Source organism: Sapajus apella, unplaced genomic scaffold (genome assembly GCF_009761245.1).
Source record: "Sapajus apella isolate SASKATOON/1434 unplaced genomic scaffold, GSC_monkey_1.0 scaffold7, whole genome shotgun sequence".
NCBI lineage: Eukaryota > Metazoa > Chordata > Mammalia > Primates > Cebidae > Sapajus > Sapajus apella.
Genome location: NW_022436947.1, coordinates 33,168,622 through 33,191,999, shown reverse-complemented (window position 1 = coordinate 33,191,999; position 23,378 = coordinate 33,168,622). Strand labels below are relative to the sequence as shown.

Genomic DNA, 23,378 nt, shown 5'->3' with positions numbered 1-23,378 from the left:
TTACACCATATGGATAATCACCAAGATATAGTTACATGAAGGCCATCTCCCAAATTTTCATATTTGGGTCAACCTCATGATGTAAACGTGTAGGTTAATGTTCTTATATGGTTTGTAGGGTAGCTCTGATTTTGTCAAACAATAGTCATTGGACCCCACAATCATTGAGATATTTTAGTCACTATGGAGCATTATGATAATTGCATTAATTTAATCTTTTTTGCTTTAAGAAGATTTTAAATGTCATGGCCCTTAAGGAAAGGATTTTCCTTAAGAAAAGCTCTGTTAGCATCATACATTCTTTGTCTCTCTAACAGACCCAATATCTCTTCATATAGAGTAAACCTCATATTATGGCTAGAATCTCTTTTACATTCAAAGACCTTTAAGATAGAATTGTAGAAAGAGAAACACTAACATGTGAAATGGCATGGATGGGGCTGTATTAAAGAATCAGTACCGGCAGATTTATTCCTGTGAGAGATATAGAAGAGGGAGCACTGGTAGGCTCTAAAATCGAGGACGAAGAAAGCCAGTGAGATAACACCAACTTCTGATTAAACCGTTTAAAAGCTGTACCCCCAGGCATGTATTTCATGTGCTGTTTGTTCTCGTGGCACAAGTACTTTCATGTCTAATATGTGACTTAGTGGATATAGCATTTGATGAGATGGGGAAAAAGAACAGTGGTCAAATCTTCACAGCATTTTTCATTTAAAAACTCACTAGGTTTTTGCCACCTGCACTTCCACCTGTGAGCTTGTTCTCGGAGATGCTGGCTGCATCGTTTTCCATTGCCGTGGTGGCTTATGCTATTGCAGTGTCAGTAGGAAAAGTATATGCCACCAAGTATGATTACGCCATCGATGGGAACCAGGTATGGGTGCCCTTTTGTGAATTGGTTTTATAGGGCTGAAAAGAAGAAAAAAACATAAATGGAAAAGATTTTGGTGTCAGCTAAAGAAGGGGTTGTATTCTTTCACCAGATCTTATTGGGTTGGTTTTCCTCTGTGCTTGTTAATTAGAAATTATTTTGGAGTAGGCATGCAGGATCACTTTGCTTCTTTAAGAAATAAGTTGAAATAACACTAATTTTAGAAGAGCTAATTCAATCAGGTCATAAATAACATTGAAAGTGAACATATTAGGTCAGAAACAGAATTCTTCATGTAACCCAGTACCTCTTGGTAATTACTTTTAATGGCAATTATAATATGACCAAACAGCGCAACAAACATTATTAATAATAGTTGTGACCACTTTAAGTTAAGGTGGTTCACCGTGCAATTAATATATACAGGCAGTTTGTATGGGCATGTGATACATTGCCAGTTAAGCTGATTTCACACTGCTTGCAAATTTTCAAGTTCTGTACCTATACGTTTCTGAAAATACAGTATAGTGATGACAACAGTTAAATGGTTAGTAATCAAGCAGAATAGCAGCATTGCTAGTCATGATATGCTTTGTAGCAAGTATTCAACTACAGAAAAACACTTTATGTGAGAGCTGTAGACATTTCATTCACGAGGCAGTGAAAAAACTTAGAAAAGGATCAGGTGCTATTTCTCGTCAACTTTAAAAGTAATCGAGAGCAATGAGACCTCTCTTGGGTGGTATGGAGTCCAAACTCCTGATGTCGTACAAGGACCCCAAGTACCTGTCATGGTAAAAATTAAACTGGACCACCAGGCAGGGTGGGCACGTGAGTTTTCATTCTTAATGTACTTCCTGAAATACCCAGCTAAGGTCTTGCAAAGATTCAATTTGTAGCATCACTGTCATCCAGTCTCTCCCTTAGGAATTCATTGCCTTTGGGATCAGCAACATCTTCTCAGGATTCTTCTCTTGTTTTGTGGCCACCACTGCTCTGTCTCGCACGGCAGTCCAGGAGAGCACTGGAGGAAAGACACAGGTAGGAACAACAGCCTTGTGATATCCATCTCCGAGAACAAGGCTGAGGAATGGTGCCCCGGGAAGGCTTATACAGAACTGAGCAGGACAATCTGCCTTTGGGACTTGTGCTTCCTAATCTGATTCACCTCAGGCCAGTTCCTCTCATTCCACTCCCTCACCTAAAATCTCTTTAAAAATAACATTTAGCCGGGCGCGGTGGCTCACGCCTGTAATCCCAGCACTTTGGGAGGCCGAGGCGGGTGGATCACGAGGTCAAGAGATCGAGACCATCCTGGTCAACATAGTGAAACCCCGTCTCTACTAAAAAAATACAAAAAATTAGCTGGGCATGGTGGCTCGTGCCTGTAATCCCAGCTACTCAGGAGCCTGAGGCAGGAGAATTGCCTGAACCCAGGAGGCGGAGGTTGCGGTGAGCCGAGATCGCGCCATTGCACTCCAGCCTGGGTAACAAGAGCGAAACTCCGTCTCAAAAAAAAAAATAAATAAAATAAAAATAACATTTATGGTATTCTGATACAGCGATTCTCAAATCTCTTTGTGTCAGTGCTCACCGGGAATGTAGCTACACTTACCTGCTTCTCCATGGTCAATAACAACTGTCAAGGAAACAGTAATGAAGGATGCTGATTTTTGTTAATTTGTTGGTGGGGGTGGCGGGAGAGAGGGCCTAGTAAAAGTGTTTCATGGCTTTGGGGCTCGTTCTGTTTTCAGGAAAGTAAAAACCTTTATTTACATTTCCTTTACAAGGATCAGGAACTGCCTCCAGGGCTTTTGGTCCCATAGAACAACAGTTTGCTGGCCAAGAATATTTTTGTTGTAACATTTTTGGCATTTCTTCCTAAGATTTATGTTCTTCAAGTTCTAAATGTGGGTTTAACCTTATCTTTTAAATGTGGTTTGTAGTTGTTGCCTTTACAAGGTGACCAAAGAGCCAGCATCCCAGTTAATCTCTGGATAATCCCTCCTTGAGCGTTCAGAAAACTCAGGGGCCATGCTCAAAAGTGACTCTTTCCGGCAGGACACTGTCAGAGAGGCCACACCAAGCAGATGGGCACAAAGGACTGACTCAGAAATTGTGCTTCTGTCTCTTACACCTTGAGGGTCTTATCTTCCCCACACTCAGAAAAAACTATTATTTAGGAGTAAGAGGTGCATTGAGAAACCCAAACTACACAGTGCAAGAGACACACACACACACACACACACACACACACACACACACTCTCTCTCTCTCTCTCTCTCTCTCTCTCTCACACACAGTCTTCAAATGGATTTTATTAAGGCAGAGACCCTTACAAAATAAATATAAGTTGGGCACAGTGGTTCACGCTTGTAATCCCAGCACTTTGGGAGGCTGAGGTGGGCAGATCACTTGAGGTCAGGAGTTCGAGACTAACCTGGCCAACATGGAGCAACCCCTTCTCTACTAAAAATATAAAAATTAGCCAGGCATGGTGGTGGATGCCTGTAATCCCAGCTACTTGGGAGGCTGAGGAAGGAGAATTGCTTGAACCTAGGAGGTGGAGGTTGCAGTGAGCCAAGATTGTGCCATTGCACTCCAGCCTGGGTGACAAGAGCAAGACTCTGTCTCAAGAAAAGAAGAAACACACACACACACAGACACACACACACACACACACAAGAGAATAACTGAGAAAACTAATGACTCCAACAGTGACTTGCCCAGGGAGAGCTTTAATTGTCCCAATATGCATGTGATGCTCCTTTCCTATTTATAATGGATCTTGTGACAGACTTGGAAAAATTGGCCTCTTCCAGTTTTTTGGCTGCTTTTCAACAAAAAATTTTATTTTCAGAATTTTTCTTAATTTTTTTTTTGCAAATGTTTCCAGCTCTGAGGGAGCAGGTAAAATAATACAGCTCATATTCAGAGGCATAGCCAGAGATCTGTGGTCAAGGGGAAGAGGTCAGAGCCAATTTCCAAAGCTGGGTGCATTTCAGGCTGTAGCTGTCAGCAGCAGGAGTTTCTGCCGCCTTCATTTGAGACGGAGCATTGACAGGCTCTCCAGAGCACGTGGTCTTCACCTGGTGCAGGCAGATCTCAGACTGCTGATGTCCATTCTCCGGATGTTACCTCCAGGCTCAAATGAGGCATAGGTTGGCTGTTCCAGTAAGAATGCCCATGTAAAGTGACCTCCTTGGCAGAGGGCTTGGGGGATAATAGCGTTCTGGTAACCTAATTTCCCCTGCCACACACTGGCTTGTATTATATTTAGGAATGAAGGATGCCAGGATTTCAGCATTAAAGAATGAAACAAGTGAAGAAATGGCTTGATATTTAATTGCTGAAATCTATATTAAATTCTGGGGTTAAAAGTCTAAGTGCCTGAACTGCAATCCAGGGACTCATGGACAAATAAACTGGCAGGTCTTCTCTTGTGTGGCTTCTCCTGTTTTCTCTTATGTTGGAACTTCAGTTTCAGCAACTAGAAAATGGGAATGATAACTGCATCCATCTCACAGGGATAGTGTGAGGACTAAATAAGAAAATGTAAAGTCTTAGCACACGCTTGTAAATGCTCACTCTTTCACTCCTCTAGGTAAGAATAGCATCTATGATACATATATTGTGCCTGGCACATAAGAAGCACCTGGCATATATCTGGTGAATGAGTGAATGGAAGAATGAGTATTGATGGACATAAACTGTGTTTTTTTAGCAAGTCTACAGATTGTAGAATTAAACATTGCAACCTTTTCTTTCTCTCACCCCCATCTGACTCCTACTGACTCATGGAAAAGTAATTCTGATTACAAACCACTCTTTAGCTCTGATTGCCCCCTCCCTTGACAGAACAGCTTTTTAGTAACTAAATCTGCTTGTAGATACAAAGTCTACAAGTTTCTCACAAACAAGCCTTATCAAGTAAGTACAAATAATTGATCACTCACCGATTTTAATATAGTGGTCAAAATTAGCCTTGGCCCCCCATAATTGGAAGCTAATTATGACATATACTTGGCAAGTAGGTGGCCTCTCTCCTGGCATGAGTTTGGCAGCTGACTGTGGTCCTTGTTCCCAAATCTCCATATCTTTCTCCAGTTTACAGAGCCCTGTATCCACAGTGAGATAGATGCAAGCGGCTCCGTAAATACTGGTTATGTAATTGCATGCAAGGAAGGAAGGAAGGAAAGAAGAAAATGGAAGGAAGGAGAAGGGAGAGGAAGGGAAGGGATATGACGGAAAGCGAAGAGAAGGGAGGGAAGGAGGATATCAGCTTCTCCACTTAGTCAGGAGAGGGGAAAGAGCACCACAGTACTGGGAATCTAGGGTGGGAATACAGCATAGAAAAGGGAGCCAGACACACAAAGCCTGTCTTTTAGTACCTCCTACACATCATATTGCCTCAGGCTGCCCAGCTATAATCTAAAAATAAATGATCAATTTGCCAGGTGGAGCCAATGCTTTCTAATTAAGTTTTCTAATTTTCTGTTTCTATTTTCTGTGTCTGTCTGTCTCCCTTAACTCAGACTTCTTGCACTAGGCAGTACTTGTGCTCACACAGTCTTCCCTGTTGCTTCCTCTCTGATTGCTTTGCTTTTAGTTCCCTGTCTCCTTTTCTTCTTTGTTTCAGACCTTCTAATCTTCACCTCGGCTCTGCCCCAGCTGTCTCAACAGAGAATTCATTGGTCATCTAATCAAACCAGAGAATAGTCCCCACCCCCTCAGCCTCTTTCCTATTTACGGATCATAGGAGAGCTATTTTTGCCAGTGAAGGTAAAGTTTCTGAAGCTTCCTTTTACCCCTGCTATTGCCCCGTCACTCCGTAGCCACTGTTTCAGGCTGACTTGGGGCAAAGCTCTGAGCCTGCCTCCGTGGAACTGTCAGAGGAAGCAGGAGACACAATCCCACCTCTCAATGTGCCAATGTGGCATTCTGAATTTGCAATAGGATGAGTAAATTTATTTTATCTGAGACTTTAATGCGACCATGTGCTACAAGTACGAAGTGTTATCAGAATTGCTATTATAGCTGCACCTTCAATAATGCAGAAGAATCAGCTTTGTGCCATAAAAATATATTTCCCAAGAATATGACAATGATCTCTGTTGTTGGGAAAGTGGTGGGTACACCATGTTTCCTAACATGGCAAATAACTAGAAGGTTGACCTCCTGAGTGGACACTGAAACTCCAGCTATGTAATATCTCCAAACAAAATCCGTGTCAAACTGGCTTTACTTTCATAGGATCAGTCTCCATATTTTCTTTAGCTTCTCTGCCGTAGCATATATAGATGCCATTTTTGTTCAGCTTTGTAGTTTGAGCAAATGATTCTCATTTTTCTCAACAGTATTGCGCAGAAGAGGGAGGTAGGGAAGTATGAAGTGTACCTGTGAACAGGCTGTCTCATACTCACATCCAGTGAGCTGGAAGACACTAGGGAGAAGGAGGAATTCTTTTCATGGGAGGTGTGTGTTTTCCAGGTTGCTGGCATCATCTCTGCTGGGATTGTGATGATCGCCATTGTTGCCCTGGGGAAGCTTCTGGAACCCTTGCAGAAGGTATAATCCTGCTTCTCTGCATACCGATTGCATAATTTCCCTTCACTACTCTGCTACCAGAGAAAATAACAGGAGATTTAAAAATCATCACATGGAAAACCATTCCCTGAATAACACAGCCTTCTCTGTCTCTCTTGGCAGTCGGTCTTGGCAGCTGTTGTAATTGCCAACCTGAAAGGGATGTTTATGCAGGTGTGTGACGTTCCTCGTCTGTGGAGGCAGAATAAGATTGATGCTGTAAGTTGCCTACCAGCCATTTTTATCTGAAATAAGATTTGGTTCTTATATGCTTCCTGCCATATCCCTGTATTCCCCCATCCCCTAAGTCTTACTTGCACTTTGGGAACCCCAGAGGAGAAATTAGAATTGTGTGGATAAATCAAAGCCATGAAGTCTTCCATGTGAACTGCATTTTGTTCCTGTATCTCTGGGAAGGTCGATTTCCAGCAAGAATCCCATATGAGGCTCATTCATACACCTTTGGCCTTCTAAACGAAAAAAAAAAAAAGTTTAAACATCCTAGAAGGACAAACAACATACAAAATAATGCAAAAATAAAATAGAAAATGTAAAAGCCCATGCTGACTTTAACTGTGACTAACATAACCTTCACAACTATTCTGAGAAACTAAAAATCAGAAGCTAAATCCTTCAGAGTTCCTCTCTAATTTAAACCATAAAAAGAATGATAAGACTTCCTACATATTGATATGGAAAATTTTCCAAGACAAATCGTTAAGTGAAAAAGAGACCAGAATAGAAATGCTGGGGAAAAGCACAGACACAGGCAGAAATAAAAGTGGATACACAGAAGGAGGGAGGTTGGGAATGGGTGGAGAAGGGGAGGGTTGTGAGCAAGAGTTTTTCCCTTTTTAATGAAAATTCCCTTCTGAACCATGCAAATATATTAGCTGTTCAAATATTTACAAATAAATAAAATGGGACAGTTGGTCTTAATTGGGAAGTCCAGTTTCTACAGCCACTTAAATATAAAATGAATGAAGTCATAATATTTTTTAAAAGCTGTGATTTGGCCAGGCACAGTGGCTCAGGCCTGTAATCCCAGCACTTTGGGAGGCAGGAGGATCACTTGAGCAAAGGAATTTGAGACCAGCCTGGGTAGCACAGTGAGACCTTGTCTCTACTACAAATAAAAAATAAAAAATTAGCCAGGTGTGGTATGTACCTGTGGGTAATCCCAGCAACTCGGGAGACTGAGGCAGGAGGATCACTTGAGCCCAGAAGATGGTGGCTACAGTGAGCTATGATGGTGCCACTGCACTCCAGCCTGGGCAACTGAGAATGTGACCCTGTCTCAAAAGAAAAAAAAAAAAAGCTGTAATTTGTTTGTGGATAATTGATCTTATTTGTACAGGTAGTTATCACATTATGGTACCTGATACATTAATATATTTCTTTTCATTTCTATTTTTTCTCTAGGTTATCTGGGTGTTTACATGTATAGTGTCCATCATCCTGGGGCTGGATCTTGGTTTACTAGCTGGCCTTATATTTGGACTATTGACTGTGGTCCTGAGAGTTCAGTTGTGAGTAACGTAAAACCCAGATTTCCTATAAATAGAACAACACACCCTGATCTTTCTTATGCCATTTTGATTAACATAGTGAAATCACTTGCTTTCATTATAGTTACTGTATATTGAGTGCTTCTATGAATTAAGCATGCAGTGTTTTACAGACATATTTAATCTTCAACAAAAGCCTATGAATCAGTTTTATTAGTCTCATCCTACAGGTGAGAAAAGAGAAATTCAGAAAGGGTAAGAAGCATCTCTAAGATCCCATAGCTAGTACATGGTAGAGCTAAGATTTGAACCTATGCACCTAGTCATGTGCTCCACTGCCTTAGCCAAAGGCTGAGGTTGTTTTGTAGTTTCTTCTTTAAATGAGATGAAGAATGTGAGGCGCTGGGCCCCATGCTTGGAACAAGACAGCTGCTATATATTATAGTTCATTTTCTTTTTTTAATGCTAGTAACCAAAAGTTACATAACCCAGAAAGGAGGACTTTAAAATAGCTGATGACAGCCAAAATTCATTCAAATCTGTCATATAACCAATAAGGCATATAACACAATTATGCGAAGGAAACAATTAGCTCATATGCAGAGTGAAGGCAGCAAATACATGATTTAAATAATAGAAAACAGCCTGTGAGGGAAGGTGAGTGGCCTGAAGGTGGTTTTTGGTTGGTTTTGTTTGACTCTAGAGAGGCATTAGTTAAGGGCCCTCCTGAGCCTGGAGGGGAACAGTCTCTTTCTCCTCAAAGTGTCCGTCATCTTTCCAGACTTCTGGCCCCTGCTCTGCCTCTGCTTGGGCCATGAAGGAAGAAGACGCCTGGAAAAACATCAAGCTGCACGTCGTCAGCTTACCATCAGCTCTCCTCTCCTGTTCCACCAGCCAGGTCTTCTTGCCCTCCTTCCCTACCTTGGCTTATTGGTGCCTGCCCAAAAGGCTTGTGTTTCCTCAACACCCTCAAAATGATTGGCCAAGGGCCTGAGAAAGTTTGCAAGCTCCCAAAGTACCCAACTTGCTGCTAGGAAACATCCCTGAAAGCCTCCTTAGAAGATGCTGTCTCTTATGTTGTATATGCCTCTGTGTCTATTTTTTCTTGTGTGGGTGCGGTTGGGAAAGAAGGGTTTTACAGAGACAGATTAGCTTATGAACTTTTAAGTTAAAAATCAGCACAACCCTGCAAGCCAGGAAAAAACTAGTGGCACATTTTAGCTGCTAGTTTGATATCTAGGCTTTTAGCCAATGAAAAGCTGTATCCTCCACAGTACTTAATTTCCAGAAATTATCATGCTGATCCAGAGAGCACAATGCTGAAAGTACACCAAACAGATACTCTTTCTTCAAGAATTGTATTTAGCATGTCTCTAGTCACACATGAAGAATCACGGAATTTATCTGATTGCATCAGGAACAGGAAATCACAGTCTGGTTGACAGGATAGACTTATTTCTGGTCCTCCCAGTCTCCTATTTCTATAAAAAGGGACGAAGTCACAAAGAAGAGCCAGGCACTGGAAGACCCAGGGGTTAAGACAGAGGCTGTGCTGCCCTTTACCTCCAGGCCTTTTCTTATTTCTCTTAACTCCCATTTACTTAACAATACAAGTCAGCATAATGCTGATGACCTTTCAGGGTTATGGCAGGGCTTAAATAAGAGCTCTTTGCTTATCCTATAACGTGTGGTACACGTGCAAGTATGATGCTCATTATTTCTCTCAGCCATCAGAAGAGAGGCACAGTCTCTCCCCTCCCCTGCCGATTCCACACAAACACCAGCTGTTCATTTCAGAGTTAGCTACAGGAAAATGTCATCTGCAGTAAAGACAGAGTCCAAAACACCAGAATGATGCGCTCTTCAGTAGCTGTTGTTTTTAGCTTTTTATTCCAAAATGTGGCTGTTCCAAAAAATCTTGACCTTGATTTTTTTTTCTTCTAGTCCTTCTTGGAATGGCCTTGGAAGCATCCCTAGCACAGATATCTACAAAAGTACCAAGAATTACAAAAACGTAAGTGACTTTGTGAGACATTTGCTGGACTTGGGTTTACTAGCCTGAAGTTTCAGCAGTTCCATGTTAGGTACGAGGTAGCCAAGGGGAGAACTGCCTGTTGGGAAAATCTGTTAGCCCACAGGGAGTGTCACAAAAACTTTTGATCCAAAGTGCCTTCTGACATCCATGGTTTATATGAATTTTGTCCACGCTAGCTGAACGTCTTTTTTTTAGGTGGAGTCTCATTCTGTCAGTCAGGCTGGAGTGCAGTGGCATGATTTCAGCTCACTGCAACTTCTGCCTCCTGGGTTCAAGTGACTTTCTTGCCTCAGCCTCCCGAGTAACTGGGATTACAGGCAGGTGCCCCCAGGCCTGGCTAACTTTTGTATTTTCAGTAGAGATGGGGTTTCACCATGTTGCACAAGCTGGTCTCAAACTCCTGAGCCCAAGTGATTTGCCCATATTGGCCTCCCAAAGTGTTGGGATTACAGGCGTGAGCCACCGCACCTGGCCAGCTGAATGTCATTTTGATATAAAACTATTGTTAGAGGAATTTAAAAATAATAGGCAATTAGGTTATTTCTAGATGTTCAACCAAAATTTTATTTATCTGTATTATAATTCTTTTCTTCCGTAAGATTTTTTTTACTGAGTTCTCACAAGAGATGATCAAGTTCTCTATGACCAGGACCTTACTATTTGACACTTTGCTTTATCCTTGGAATTAGGAGAAATAATATATGACACAGGAAATGAAAAACAAAGAAATTAAACATCCCATTGATGGGCTTGTGTCACCTGCAAATAAAATTGCTTAGTGATAAACAGGTGAAACAAAGATAAAAAAGCAGAGAAAGTAAATGAAGGAAATACAAACATAGCAATAGCAATAATAATAATAATAATTAATGTGAACCCTAGGAAGTTGTAGTCTAATTTTACCTTAACATTAAAAAAATGTTGGACACTGAACCTGGGATTTCAGTAGCTGCTACTTAATTTATTCTGTGATCTTTCTGTTATGTCGAGCCAAGTGCCAATAAGAGCTAAAATGATTGAGATTTCTTTGGCTTTGGGGCAGGGAACTCTAAGCTGAGTTAGGGAATTCTGACTTCTAGACTCCATCTTTGTGAGACTTTGCCCAAGTCATTCAGCCTCTCTGGACCTCAGTTTTCTCATCTGAAGGAGCTCGACTAAAATTGCTATTTCCTGAAGACTAGAAAAGGCTATGATTCTATGATTCATGGGTTCTATTTTGGATGTGGCCATGGTATATCAGGGTGAGAACAGCAGATGATGTCATAGGCCTCGGTTCTGCAAATCCCCTTGGTTTCGCTGTTTTTCTTTGCTACTTTTAAAGAATGTTAGCAAAATCAGGGGGGTCAGTGGTATGAACTTCAGGCAAATCATGGCACTGTTCTAAGCCTCAGTTTCTTTATCTGAAAATCAGAGAATTGAATGAATTGCTTTAGAGGCCCTTTCTAACTTTGAACTTCTGTGAGACTATAGAGGTCAAAGAGTTTTTGTAACCTATTACCTCCTAGCTGGGATGAAGCCCCTATTCAAGAAAAGTTGAGGCTGGACACAGTGGCTCATGCCTTGTAATCCCAGCACTTTGGAAGCTGAGGAAGGTGAATCACTTGAGGTCAGAAGTTCAAGACTAGCCTGGCCAATGTGGTGTAACTATCTCTACTAAAAATGCAAAAATTAGCCAGGCAGGTGGCGGCACCTGTAATCCCAGCTACTTGGGAGGCTGAGGCAGGAGAATCGCTTGAACCCAGGAGCTGGAGGTTGTAGTAAGCCAGGATTGCGGCACTGTACTCCAGCCTGGGCAACAGAACAAAACTCCATCAAAAAAAAAAAAAAGAAAAGAAGGAAAGGAAGAAAAGAAGGAAGGAAAGAAGGAAGGAAGGAAGGAAGAAAGGAAAGAAAGAAAAGAAGGTAGGTTGGGTGCTGCAACCCAGCTCTTCTGAGCAACTGTGACCTGGCTTCTTGCTAAATAGCTAGAAATGTAATTAAATACCTGAGGCCTGAAATTATTTAACCTCAGACAATTTCTTTTAATGCCAGATTGAAGAACCTCAAGGAGTGAAGATTCTTAGATTTTCTAGTCCTATTTTCTATGGCAATGTCGATGGTTTTAAAAAATGTATCAAGTCCACGGTAAGTATTTTATCCCTAGAAATTTGTTTTCTAACCTCTTTTGAGACTTCATTGATTCTACAGGTATTTATTGGGCTCCAACCAGGAATAGACCCTAGAACTTCTTTCCTTTGTGTAGGGCAATGAGAATTAAAATATAACATCCTTGCCTTCGAATAATTTACAGTCTATTTGGGGATTTAAAAAACACATATGTTAAAATCCAGGTAGCAATAACTATGCCAGACAAAAAATTAGACATGATTCTAGGCAGAATTTGAGTAAGTTCCAAGTAAGGAGTATAGACAGTTGAGAGTTCACAGAAGGAAGAGATCCAGGTTAGTTGGACTAATGGGCTTTGTGTGGCAGTTAGCGGAAGGAAAGAAATCATGTCAGGTGCTTGAAAACTGTGTGAGCTGAGAGACAGTGGAAATATGTATTGGAGGTAGGGTTGCCCAGTTGCAGCAAAGTGCAAAAAATACTAGTGAAATAAATAAGTAGAAAATTCTGGTACTGAATGTCATGCTATGCTTTGAACTTGGGAGTTTGCCTCTAAATCAGTGTTTTTCTAAGTGAGTTTCTAAGTTTTCTAAGTGTTTTTCTAAGTGAGTTCCAGGGCAAACTGCTTCAGAGGAATGTTCACAGAGGAATGTTCACAGAATATATAACAAAAGGGCTCTGTGATACCAAGGGAATTTGGAAAACACAGACTTAAAATGAAAGAGGTTTTTTGTTTTTTTCTGTTTTGTCTTTTACTGTCTTCCCTGAGCTTCTGGGTAGGAGTAGGGTAGCCTGGTAGTAGAGGGAGATCTCCTCCATTGGACCTTATGATTTCTTTTTTGGCAGGCTATCTCAAGGAATTATACCCTTTGAGAAATAGCCTTTCCAGATAACAGTTGCCATTGATAAGCTTTAGATGCCAGGCATTTTAAGTAACTTGACATTTATTTCCAAAGGTTGGATTTGATGCCATTAGAGTATATAATAAGAGGCTGAAAGCACTGAGGAAAATACAGAAACTCATAAAAAATGGACAATTAAGAGCAACAAAGGTGAGACAACATCTTTCTTTTCCCCCTTAAATTCTTTTCTTTCCCTGATGAGAGTAGGTCTAAAATTAAATGTATCCCCTTTAGTACCCTGATGTGTATGAACAAATGATATGTATGTATCAAAGAAAAACTGAGCTATTCTTATAGGCAAGAGGGAATGGAAGGGAATGAATAAAATCAGCAGCACTGCCTGGAAACATGGAATGTGATTTTTTTCCCGACCAAGGACAGCATCTGCATTATTTTTATACTTTATTTTTACTGAAAGGAACAAAGTGAGTGCAAATTCAATGCCAGAAACATACTCGCCATAGAAGGCAGTTAATCCATACAGTTTTGGAGCTATTAACTTGTACTCAGACTCTCTGGCCAATGGCAAAGTTCCATATCTTCCAGAAATCAAAAGTTTCCTGGTTCCTCTGTTCTCCCACTTTTCTTCCTAGACAACGTCAAAATTCGGGCTGAGGTGAAACTCACCCTTAAGAATTCATCTCCTTGACATTTTGCTTACCAAGGAACAGTGTTTAGGACTTTTGAATAATTCGATATGAATGGCTGAAAGGCAGTTCAAATCTTTGACAATGAAGTTAACAGTGTTTTCTTTGTTTAGAATGGCATTGTAAGTGATGCTGGTTCAACAAATAATGCTTTTGAGCCTGATGAAGATGTTGAAGATCCGGAGGAACTTGATATCCCAACCAAGGAAATAGAGATTCAAGTGGATTGGAACTCTGAGCTTCCAGTCAAAGTGAACGTTCCCAAAGTGCCAATCCATAGCCTCGTGCTTGATTGTGGAGCTATATCTTTCCTGGACATTGTTGGAGTGAAGTCACTGCGGGTGGTAAGGTTCTGGTTTCCTGAATTATATATTTGGAGCTTTGGCTATAGTAAAATGATATGGGTTGTCCAGTTTTGCAACAGGGCAAATGCATGCGCTTTGTAATTTTTCTAGGTGAATGCCTTTGTAAAAAAAAAGTGTAATATTTTAAAGTATAGGCTCTGGAGCAAGACTACCTAGGGTAGTCTGTCTACCCCACTAGCTTCACCACTTACTAGGAGTATGACCCTGGGCAAGTTGCTTAATCTGTCTATATCTTGGTTTCTTCAACTGTAATATGGAGGTAACAGTGGTATCTACCTTTATAGGTCGTTACAAGGGTTAAATAAACTAATAGATATAACGTGTTTAAGGCCGGGCGCGGTGGCTCAAGCCTGTAATCCCAGCACTTTGGGAGGCCGAGGCGGGTGGATCACGAGGTCAAGAGATCGAGACCATCCTAGTCAACATGGTGAAACCCTGTCTCTACTAAAACTACAAAAAAAAAAATTAGCTGGGCATGGTGGCGCATGCCTGTAGTCCCAGCTACTCAGGAGGCTGAGGCAGGAGAATTGCCTGAACCCAGGAGGCGGAGGTTGCGGTGAGCCGAGATCACGCCATTGCACTCCAGCCTGGGAAAAAACAAAAACTGCCTCACAAAGAGTTTTCGAAAAAAAAAAAAAAAAGATATAACATGTTTAGAAGAGTATCTGGTTCCGGCCAGGCACGGCGGCTCACTCCTGTAATCTCAGCACTTTGGGAGCTGAGGCGGGTGAATCATGAGGTCAGGAGTTCAAGACCAGCTTGGCCGATATGGTGAAACCCGTCTCTACTAAAAATACAAAATTAGCTGGGCGTGGTGGTGCATGCCTGTAGTCCCAGCTGATTGGGAGGCAGAAGAATCGTGTGAACCTGGGAGGCAGAGATTGCAGGAAGCTGAGATCGTACCACTGCACTCCAGCCTGGGCAACAGAGCGAGACTCTGTCTCAATCAATCAATCAATAGAAGAAGAGTATCTGGTTCATAGATACTCCTCAGCAAATTCACATTTATTATGTTTTATCTTTCTGAGCACATGGAATATAAAAAGAAGAAAGAAAATGGGCAAAAGTTTGTTAAGTATTACATTTCTATTTGTTATGTTAACAGCAACAGGATGAGGAATACCAGGTACATGGTAGGACTGGAAAAGCCAGGCATTATCAAGAGGTTAGGGAGCAAGTCAGGCATCTGGAAGGTCAAAGCAAGAGCTGAGAAGTATGCAGGATAGAAATGTTAATAATAGCAGAAACCAGTTATGCAAGCTGAAGTTCATTAATTCTTTCAACAAATAGATGTGAAATGCCTAATAAGTGCTAAGCACTCTGCCAGGCACAAGAGATTAGTGATGAGGTGAACACAGTTTCTACCTACATGGGACTTAGCAGTCTGGAGGAGAAGGCAAATATTAAGTCATCTTACAAATAAAAACTGTAATAAATGCTCCAAAGAAGATGAATAGGACATCACCTGAAGCACCGAGTTTAGGTGAAGCTTCAGGTAGGTATCAAGAGGGTCAGGCAGAAAAGTAAGCAGGTTCAAACCACCAACAATCAGATGTAATACTATAAACCTGACTCCTAACTGAGGCTCAGCTTAGCTAGGGCTTCTTCACTACCTCTGTAAGCACAGGAAATGATTCCAGTATGTGGGTACTAGGCAGGTAAGGTAGAGAAGTGATTATGCTTGGCAAAAGAGTATGAGAATATGCTGACAGGTTCTGTTCTGATTCTCTTAGCAGATTTTGTTATTGGCTCATTTGAAAACACTCTTGTTCTTTGTTGTACATTTCAGTCTAAGAACTGGCTGAGATCCATTGTAGATTGTATTGGCCGGAGGGTTTACTGAATTACTTCTGGGGAAGGTCTTAACATATTTAATGCCAGAATATTTCCCAAACAACAAATATTTATTTTCAAGTATTACAATGACAGTTATGAAAGGTAAAGAAGACTCCAAATTTTATACTTGAACAGAGGTCTTGATTTGTTTTCCTCCACAATTTTCAAATTCTCTTATTATTGACCATGTCTTGACTTTTTAAAATTAAAATTTTATTTTGACATAATTGTAAATTCACATGTAGTTGTAAGGAATATTATTTAGATCCGATGTACCCCTTACCCAGTTTCTCCCAACAACTTGTAAAACTGTAGTATAAAATCACAGTCAGGACGCGGACATTCAAAACAGAGGCCTTGACTTTTAGGTCAGTTGTTATATTTTGAAGCAGATGAGCATAGCCACACCTGTATCTCTTCTCCAATCAGTAGGGGCTATTTTGCTTTTTTTTTTTTTTTTGAGATGGAGTTTTGCTCTTGTCGCCTAGGATGGCGTGCAATGGCGCGATCTCAGCTCACTGCAACCTCCGCCTCCCAGGTTCAAGCGATTCTCCTGCCTCAGCCTCCCAAGTAGCTGGGACTACAGGCATGCACCACACACCCAGCTAATTTTGTATTTTTAGTAGAGATGAGGTTTCTCCATGTTGGTCAGGCTGATCTCGAATTCCTGACTGCAGGTGATCTGCCTGCCTCGGACTCCCAAGTACTGGGATTACAGGCATGAGCCACCACACCTGGCCTAACAGGGGCTATATTAAGAAGCCTTTTAAACTCTCTTCTTTCTACAAATGTTCATTTAGCACTTCCACGCTATCAAACGCTGTGTTATTGAGTGCTGGATGTCGCCACGTCTCGAGCTATAATCCTATTTGTACCATTACTGTAGGTTGAAAACCTCCATGGTTTTGCAATAATAATCTTTCCTTAAAGTCCTGATTAACTATGAAAGTAATTATTTTTCTCCTGAGCAAGTACTGAATGCTACTGAATTATGGGTAGATAAAGTTATTCATTGTTACAAATTCTCCTTTTTATTTTTAGATTGTCAAAGAATTCCAAAGAATTGATGTGAATGTGTACTTTGCATCACTTCAAGGTAAATACATATATCTATATATCCACCCGTAAGACTTTCCCGTAACCTACCCTAACTTCCCCTAACTTGCCCCTTTCTCCTACCTGGAACTGTGGGCACATTATGTCTGAAGGCCTTTAGTTTTTCTTTTAAAGGTCTCCGTTGTCATTATTTGCAATTCTAGAATCTGGCAATGCTTCATTCCATAAAATAGAATAAGTGTTTTAATGAACTAAGTGGAAGAGGTCGGTTTTATAGACAGAAAAGGCTAAAGGAAGCAAAAGCAAACAACAAGGAGTATTTAGTCCTTTCAAAGTTACTTTTCTTGTAAGTAAGGGACAGCGAGACAGAACAGTAGGAAAATAATGGATTAGTTAACATGAGGTCATGTCAGGATACTTTTTTATATAAGGATTATTGCAGAGGACGCTTCATTATTATGCCAACTGGAGATTTAAACTGGCCTGTTTTGGGAAATTTGTTGTTACCCCTCTTTCCTGATTTCTTCAAAGGTCAGATAACAACTTAGTTTAGGTTTGATGACTTGAAACTTTAGCTTGAATGACTCCATTTTGATTTTTAGTCTTGCCGGTTGGGGCCTAGTGCAGGAGCTTAGTCTAAAACAATGGCCTTTTATTTTTATTTTTTATTTTACTATGTGCCTGTGCTTTGCATGACCCCAGGATGGGTACAGCTGCGTGGTCCCCAAGCCACCGAAGGTGCTTTACTTCTTTGTTCTAGCTGCTAGGAGCCACAAAGCTCTGGGTGGGCAAAGCTCAAGGGGAGTAAAACAATGGTCTTTCCCATTTTTAATGGATGAGTTCACGCCTTTTGAGCAGGCTCTCACCTAGGTGACAGTGAACAAAATGTAGGAGATCGGCGCTACTCTGTTACCATCATTTTGGGTTTCTGGTCTCAGGAAGTCATGTATAGTTACGGTGCCCTCCTCATTATCATGCGTTTCTCTGAGTTTTTGTTGTTTCAGAGAGAGACCATTTGATGACTGACAGATGGCTATAATGAAAACATTAAAAACTTTACGAGGGTATAATGTACAGGAAGACTGCTATTATGACCATCAGGAAGATAACAGCAAGGGTTTATAGTATGCTCCTTAGCCAGGGTTCCCATGAACCAAACCAAATTAAATTGAATAGCCAGACAAGGAGTCTACCTGTTTTAACCAACAAGTCTTTATAGTACCTGATGTCTTTATATATGTGCAACAAGAAATGTCACCAACAGCACAGATTCTTCCTTGTTAAGTTAGCAGGTAACCTAGCATTCCACGACTGGTTTAAATTAAAGCAGAAAGTGTAAGTTACCCAAACAAGCTACCAGCTGTGAAATTTTAACTACAGCAGTATGCTGCCAAGTGAGAGAGGTAGGCACAAGTAAGGGAAAATTAAAAGGAATAAGAATCTTGTGATAGGGAGTCTTGTTCTGACAGTCTTGGAGACGCTACAGCATGAAGTTGGCAACTCCTTGTTTTGGTTTGCAGTTTTATTGTCTCTAGTTATGGCATCCAGCGTTCTGATGAACCCTCTGTGTGGCCCACACTTTAAGCACGAGATTCATCTCTTGAAATGTGTGTGCTGAGTTGTTCAGCTTCAGCTTATAGAGCTTCAGGAACTGAGTAGTTCTTGGTCTTCATTGGAGTGTTGTGGCCAGATAGCAGTGAAAGCTAAAAGAATTAAGAATCCAGTTCATTCTACAGGTAGAGAGTAAAAACTCATAAACATTGAACAGGGCTACAATTTAAGAACAGTTACACTATGCTTTTCTTTTGAACCATATTTTTTTTCTGTAGTCACCTCTATTTCTATCAAAGACAATCATATTAGACCAATTTGTTTACAAAGTAAGTTTATTCTCAAACTTGGCCTGATTGATTATTTACACAGTATAGCAAGAATAACTACATGGGTGACTCCTTTTAAATTTGCTTTGCCAAGCCAGGTGTGGTGATGCGTGCCTGTATTCCCAGCTACTTGGGAGGACAAGGTGGGAGGATGGCTTGAGCCCGGGAATTCAAGGCTACAGTGCACTATGACGGTGCCTGTGTGTAGCCACTGCACTGTAGCCTGGGCGGCACAGTGAGACCATGTCTCTAAAACATAATTGCTTTGCTAGAAATTTTGACAAGGAATATCAGATTGGACTTTTTAAAACTTCTTGATGCTATGAAGTCAAACCACAGCAGACATTAGACTTTGCCTGATGTATCTAATATCTTGAAGTTACTGGGCCTCCCAGTAAGGGACAACTTTTTATTTACTCACTATAATGTTAGGAGTCCTTAAAGCCTGGAATTCTGTGTGCATTTTCAAATATGATATTCTAGTCAAAGCCTTGATAACATAACCAATGTTTTCCAATTTTATTCTATTAAAAAGAATAGATTCTTATTGAACTTTTATGTAAATAATCATATTGCCATAAAAACAAGAATACTCATGAAGAGTTTCCAGATTCTGGAAGGTTCAGGTAGAGAGGAAAAGCAAACGTTTCAATTTTTGTTTATGAAAGTTTGCTTAACCAGGGTGGGTGTGCTTGCTCACATCTGTAATCCTAGCATTTTGGGAGGCCAAGGCAGGTAGATTGCTTTGAGCTCAGAGTTCGAGTCTAGCCTGGCAATATGGCGAAACCCACTACAAAAAATTAACTGGGCTTGGAGGCTGAAGCTAGAAAATCACCTGAGCTAGGGAAGTGGAGGTTGCAGTGAGCACAGATGGCGCCACTGCACTCCATCCTGGGTGACAGAGACCCTATCTCAAAAAAAAAAAAAAAAAAAGAAAGAAAAGTATGCTTAACCAAATGATGTAAACTACAGATAGCTTTAAAAATCTTTTTTTTTTGTAAATCTGGAAAACAAACGTTAAAAGAACCAGCAATGTTTCAAATACAAAAGCCATAAAACCCATAATTCTTCTTCATCCCCCTACATGTAATTAATTCTTGCTCTGTTTGATCTTGGCTGGCAGTTTAATTCCATTCAATGGTATAAACTCAGTTATTAGAAACCTGTATTTGTCAGAGTTCTTTTCATTCTTCCCATATAACTCTTTGAAGTCACAGCACTTTAGAATTATAATGGCTTACACAGAGCTTTCAGAAAAAGTATCAGAACAAAACAACTAACTGTGGACATCAGGACTTACAGTAGCTATACTTAAAGATCTGATGAGAGTTACCCAATTGACCAGGATATTTGGTTATTTCTGTGGCACACAACAACTTAAACTAACCAAAATGGCCGGGCGTGGTGGCTCACACCTGTAATCCCAGCACTTCGGAGGCTAAGGGGGGCGGATCACCTGAGGTCAGGAGTTCAAGACCAGCCTGACCAACATGGTGAAACCCCGTCTTAAAAAATAATAAGTAAATAAAAATAAAATAACCAAAATTATGACTGGTAGCATTTATACCAAGATATATCACATTTCTAGGAATGTTATATAATTTTGGAACATATTAATAACGTATCTATATAAATACAGCTCAAAGAATGTTAAGCACCATTTCTTAATTTAACAATGCTTCCCATATGATTTAACATAACAGATAAGGCCAGTTGGGTTAACATCTCTCTTTCACAGATTCTTTGAGAAATTCCAGGGTCCTCTGGAATATCCCACAGTTAGTTCAAGGTCAAAAAGACTTAATTTTGATTTTTGAGAAGTTTGTCAAATCCCAAATGTTTAAAACATTTGATCAAAATAGGATCACAGGTCAAAAAATAGGATCAAAGTGACAAAAGAGTTCAAAGGCACAAAGCACAAGACTTACCTTGATGAAACATGAAATCTCTGTTTTCTAGGTCAGTTATCTAGAAGATAAAGGAAAACCTCTCACAATTTTCTATTAAGAGAAAACCAATGCTCTGAGAAAACTCTGTTGTTTCAACTCATGGGCCCAAACTTTAGCCTTGCTTCAGTTTAATATTTTTGCTTTAATACTAATGCTCAATTTTAAGAAAAACTTACAAATAATTCCCTTCTAATTTTAGCCAACTTGATCCATAATTTTTTCATGATATTTATCTTCTACAAACTTTCTACAATTTGCTTAAATCTTCATTTTGTCCGATGTTTCCTTTTTAAAATTGGCATTATACCTTAGGACAAAGATTTACTTTTTTTTCTCCTTATCATTTGACCATATAAAGTTCTCTCCTATACAAAAGAAAAAATTACTGTCTTTTCAATTTTCTTTTTTCTTCATACTTGTAAATTTTTCCCACATCTTTCCTACCTACTTGTTCCTTTCTGCCTTGTTTTGATTTTCTTCCTAAGTCCATATTTAGAAACAGCCTTTACATAACCTCCAATTGCCAAGCTAGAGTTAAGATTTAAATAAATAAATAGGCTGGGCATAGTGGTTCACATCTGTAATCCCAGCACTTTGGGAGGCAAAGGTCAGAGGATCACTTGAGGTCAGGAGTTGGAGACCAACCTGAGCAACATGACAAGATCCTGCCTTTAGTAGTATATTTTTTTTAAAAAATGAAAAAGTGTAAAAACTCTGAGAACATTTTTGAATCCAGAAAGATATTACTTCCAATTTGTGCCACAGAGTTGGTAATGCATGGAAATGTGTGTGTTGACAGTGGTGGGGGGGGATACAGACAATGGGGGATATTGTTATGAGGATCCTGAGCAGAGCTGAAGATGACTTAGATTCCTTAGAACAAGAGGATTCTCAAGAGTATGAGTCTCTGTGTCTGTCTCCATGTGAATGTATGTGTATAGGAAAATGCTAATGCCTAGGCTGAGTTTTCTAGCAGCAGAGCCCAAGATAAGGATTCTTGTACAAGTGATTTATTGAGAGTATACCCGAGGAAATTTATGAAGCAGTGAGAAGAGCAGGATGAGGAAGGGGAAGAAGCCAGTCAAAGACATGGTTTTTGAAGTCCAGCATAGATCCCCGATTTTACAGGGAGCACCACTACGGGAGGAGCACCACCACCTTGAAGCAAGGGGGCCTGCCTTTTCCCCCCATATCAGTCAGTCAGTGGCTGCAGGCCAGCCATGTGTGGGGATGGAACCTCCCAGTTCTCTTTATTTATTTGGGACAGGAACTTGTACTGTCATCCAGTCTGGAGTGCAGTGGCACAATTGTGCCTCCCTGCAACCTTGAACTCCTGGGGCTCAAGTGATCCTCTGACCTCAGCCTCCTGAGTACCTGAGACTACAGGTGCACACAAACATACCTGGCTAATCTTTGTAGTTTTTTGTAGAGATGGGGTTTCACCATATTGCCCAGACTGGTCTTGAACTCCTGGATTCAAAGTGACTGCCCTCCTCGGCCTCTCAAAATGCTGGAATTATAGGCCCAGTCCTCTTTAGATGACACAGCCCCCATTGGACAAGGGAAAGTCTCCAGACAAGGGCCCAGCTGTGAAACATTAGCAGCCAGGCCCACAGCAGCAGGAGGATGGATACACTAGCTTGGCCAAAGGGACATGACTGTGCACCAAGGTTGACTACGACCAGTTACGGGATAACCATTCTATATACTACTAGAAAAAAAAAAACAACTCAGTCATTTCAGAGCTGGGTCATATTTTGGATATCAGAAAAAAAAAATAAAAGGAGGAGCTACAAAAACTTACTATAGGTTGAGGCTTAAACATTTATTTTCTTAGCTGGGCACAGTGGGGTGTGCTTGTAGTCCTAGCTACTTGGGAGGGCGAGGTCAGGGGATCTCTTGAGCTTGGGAGGTGGAGGTTGCAGTGAGCAATGATTGTGCCGCTGTACTGCAGCCTAGGCAATAGAGTGAGACTCTGTCTCAAAAACAAACAAAAAATTTCTTTTCCTAGAAATTAACGAAGCATTGTGTCTTTCTTTTCAAGATCATGTAATAGAAAAGCTGGAGCAATGCGGGTTCTTTGATGACAACATTAGGAAGGACACGTTCTTTTTGACGGTCCACGATGCTATACTCTATCTACAGTACCAGGTGAAATCTCAAGGGAGTCAAGATTCCATTTTAGAAGCGGTAAATATTTAACTTTTCTACAGATGTATCTTTCCTGAACTATCACAATTTCTATAAATGGCAGACATCACCCAAATCTAGTGTAGGTGCTGGATTTTAACCTATCTACATAGCTTCTTGGAGCCTCAGTTTTTTTCATCAGTAAAACGGAAGTAAAAACATTAACCTTGCTGGGTAGATACAAAGACTAAATAAGATAGTTTATAGGAAATAACCTGTTAGTACCCAGTACTTAATACTTCTACAATGTGTAGGTTTATTAATAAAAGTGGGCATTAGCTATAACGCCTTTTTAGAATACTGAATCTTGGATCTTCTGTGATCTGTGATTTGTGTATATAAACGCCACTTAAATTCCGAGCAATCTGGAAAACTTGAATTATAAATGTCTTTAAACAGGATCCATCAGGCCATAAGTGATCTTTGAAAAAGAAATTTAAAAATCAA

The 23,378-nt window shown here is 40.5% G+C and overlaps 1 protein-coding gene and 1 long non-coding RNA gene across 5 annotated transcripts in view; one reads left to right on the top strand and one right to left on the bottom strand.

Annotated features, from left to right (window-relative positions):
• Positions 1-23,378, top strand: part of SLC26A4 (solute carrier family 26 member 4) — a 54,775-nt gene that overhangs the window by 25,243 nt on the left and 6,154 nt on the right. For 3 of the 4 annotated variants that reach the window (XM_032276307.1, XM_032276308.1, XM_032276306.1), the window contains 11 exons: positions 730-877; positions 1,802-1,915; positions 6,365-6,442; positions 6,584-6,679; positions 7,883-7,989; positions 9,913-9,982; positions 12,035-12,127; positions 13,063-13,158; positions 13,769-13,999; positions 16,898-16,952; positions 22,786-22,931. In XM_032276307.1, coding sequence (XP_032132198.1) covers positions 730-877; positions 1,802-1,915; positions 6,365-6,442; positions 6,584-6,679; positions 7,883-7,989; positions 9,913-9,982; positions 12,035-12,127; positions 13,063-13,158; positions 13,769-13,999; positions 16,898-16,952; positions 22,786-22,931 — 1,234 coding nt within the window. The remainder of the gene's footprint in view (positions 1-729; positions 878-1,801; positions 1,916-6,364; positions 6,443-6,583; positions 6,680-7,882; positions 7,990-9,912; positions 9,983-12,034; positions 12,128-13,062; positions 13,159-13,768; positions 14,000-16,897; positions 16,953-22,785; positions 22,932-23,378) is intronic. The other variant, XM_032276309.1, reaches the window with a different exon arrangement.
• Positions 1,162-23,378, bottom strand: part of LOC116550328 — a 48,790-nt gene continuing 26,573 nt past the window's right edge. Inside the window, exon 2 of the long non-coding RNA XR_004268338.1 lies at positions 1,162-1,898. This is a non-coding gene — a long non-coding RNA (uncharacterized LOC116550328). The remainder of the gene's footprint in view (positions 1,899-23,378) is intronic.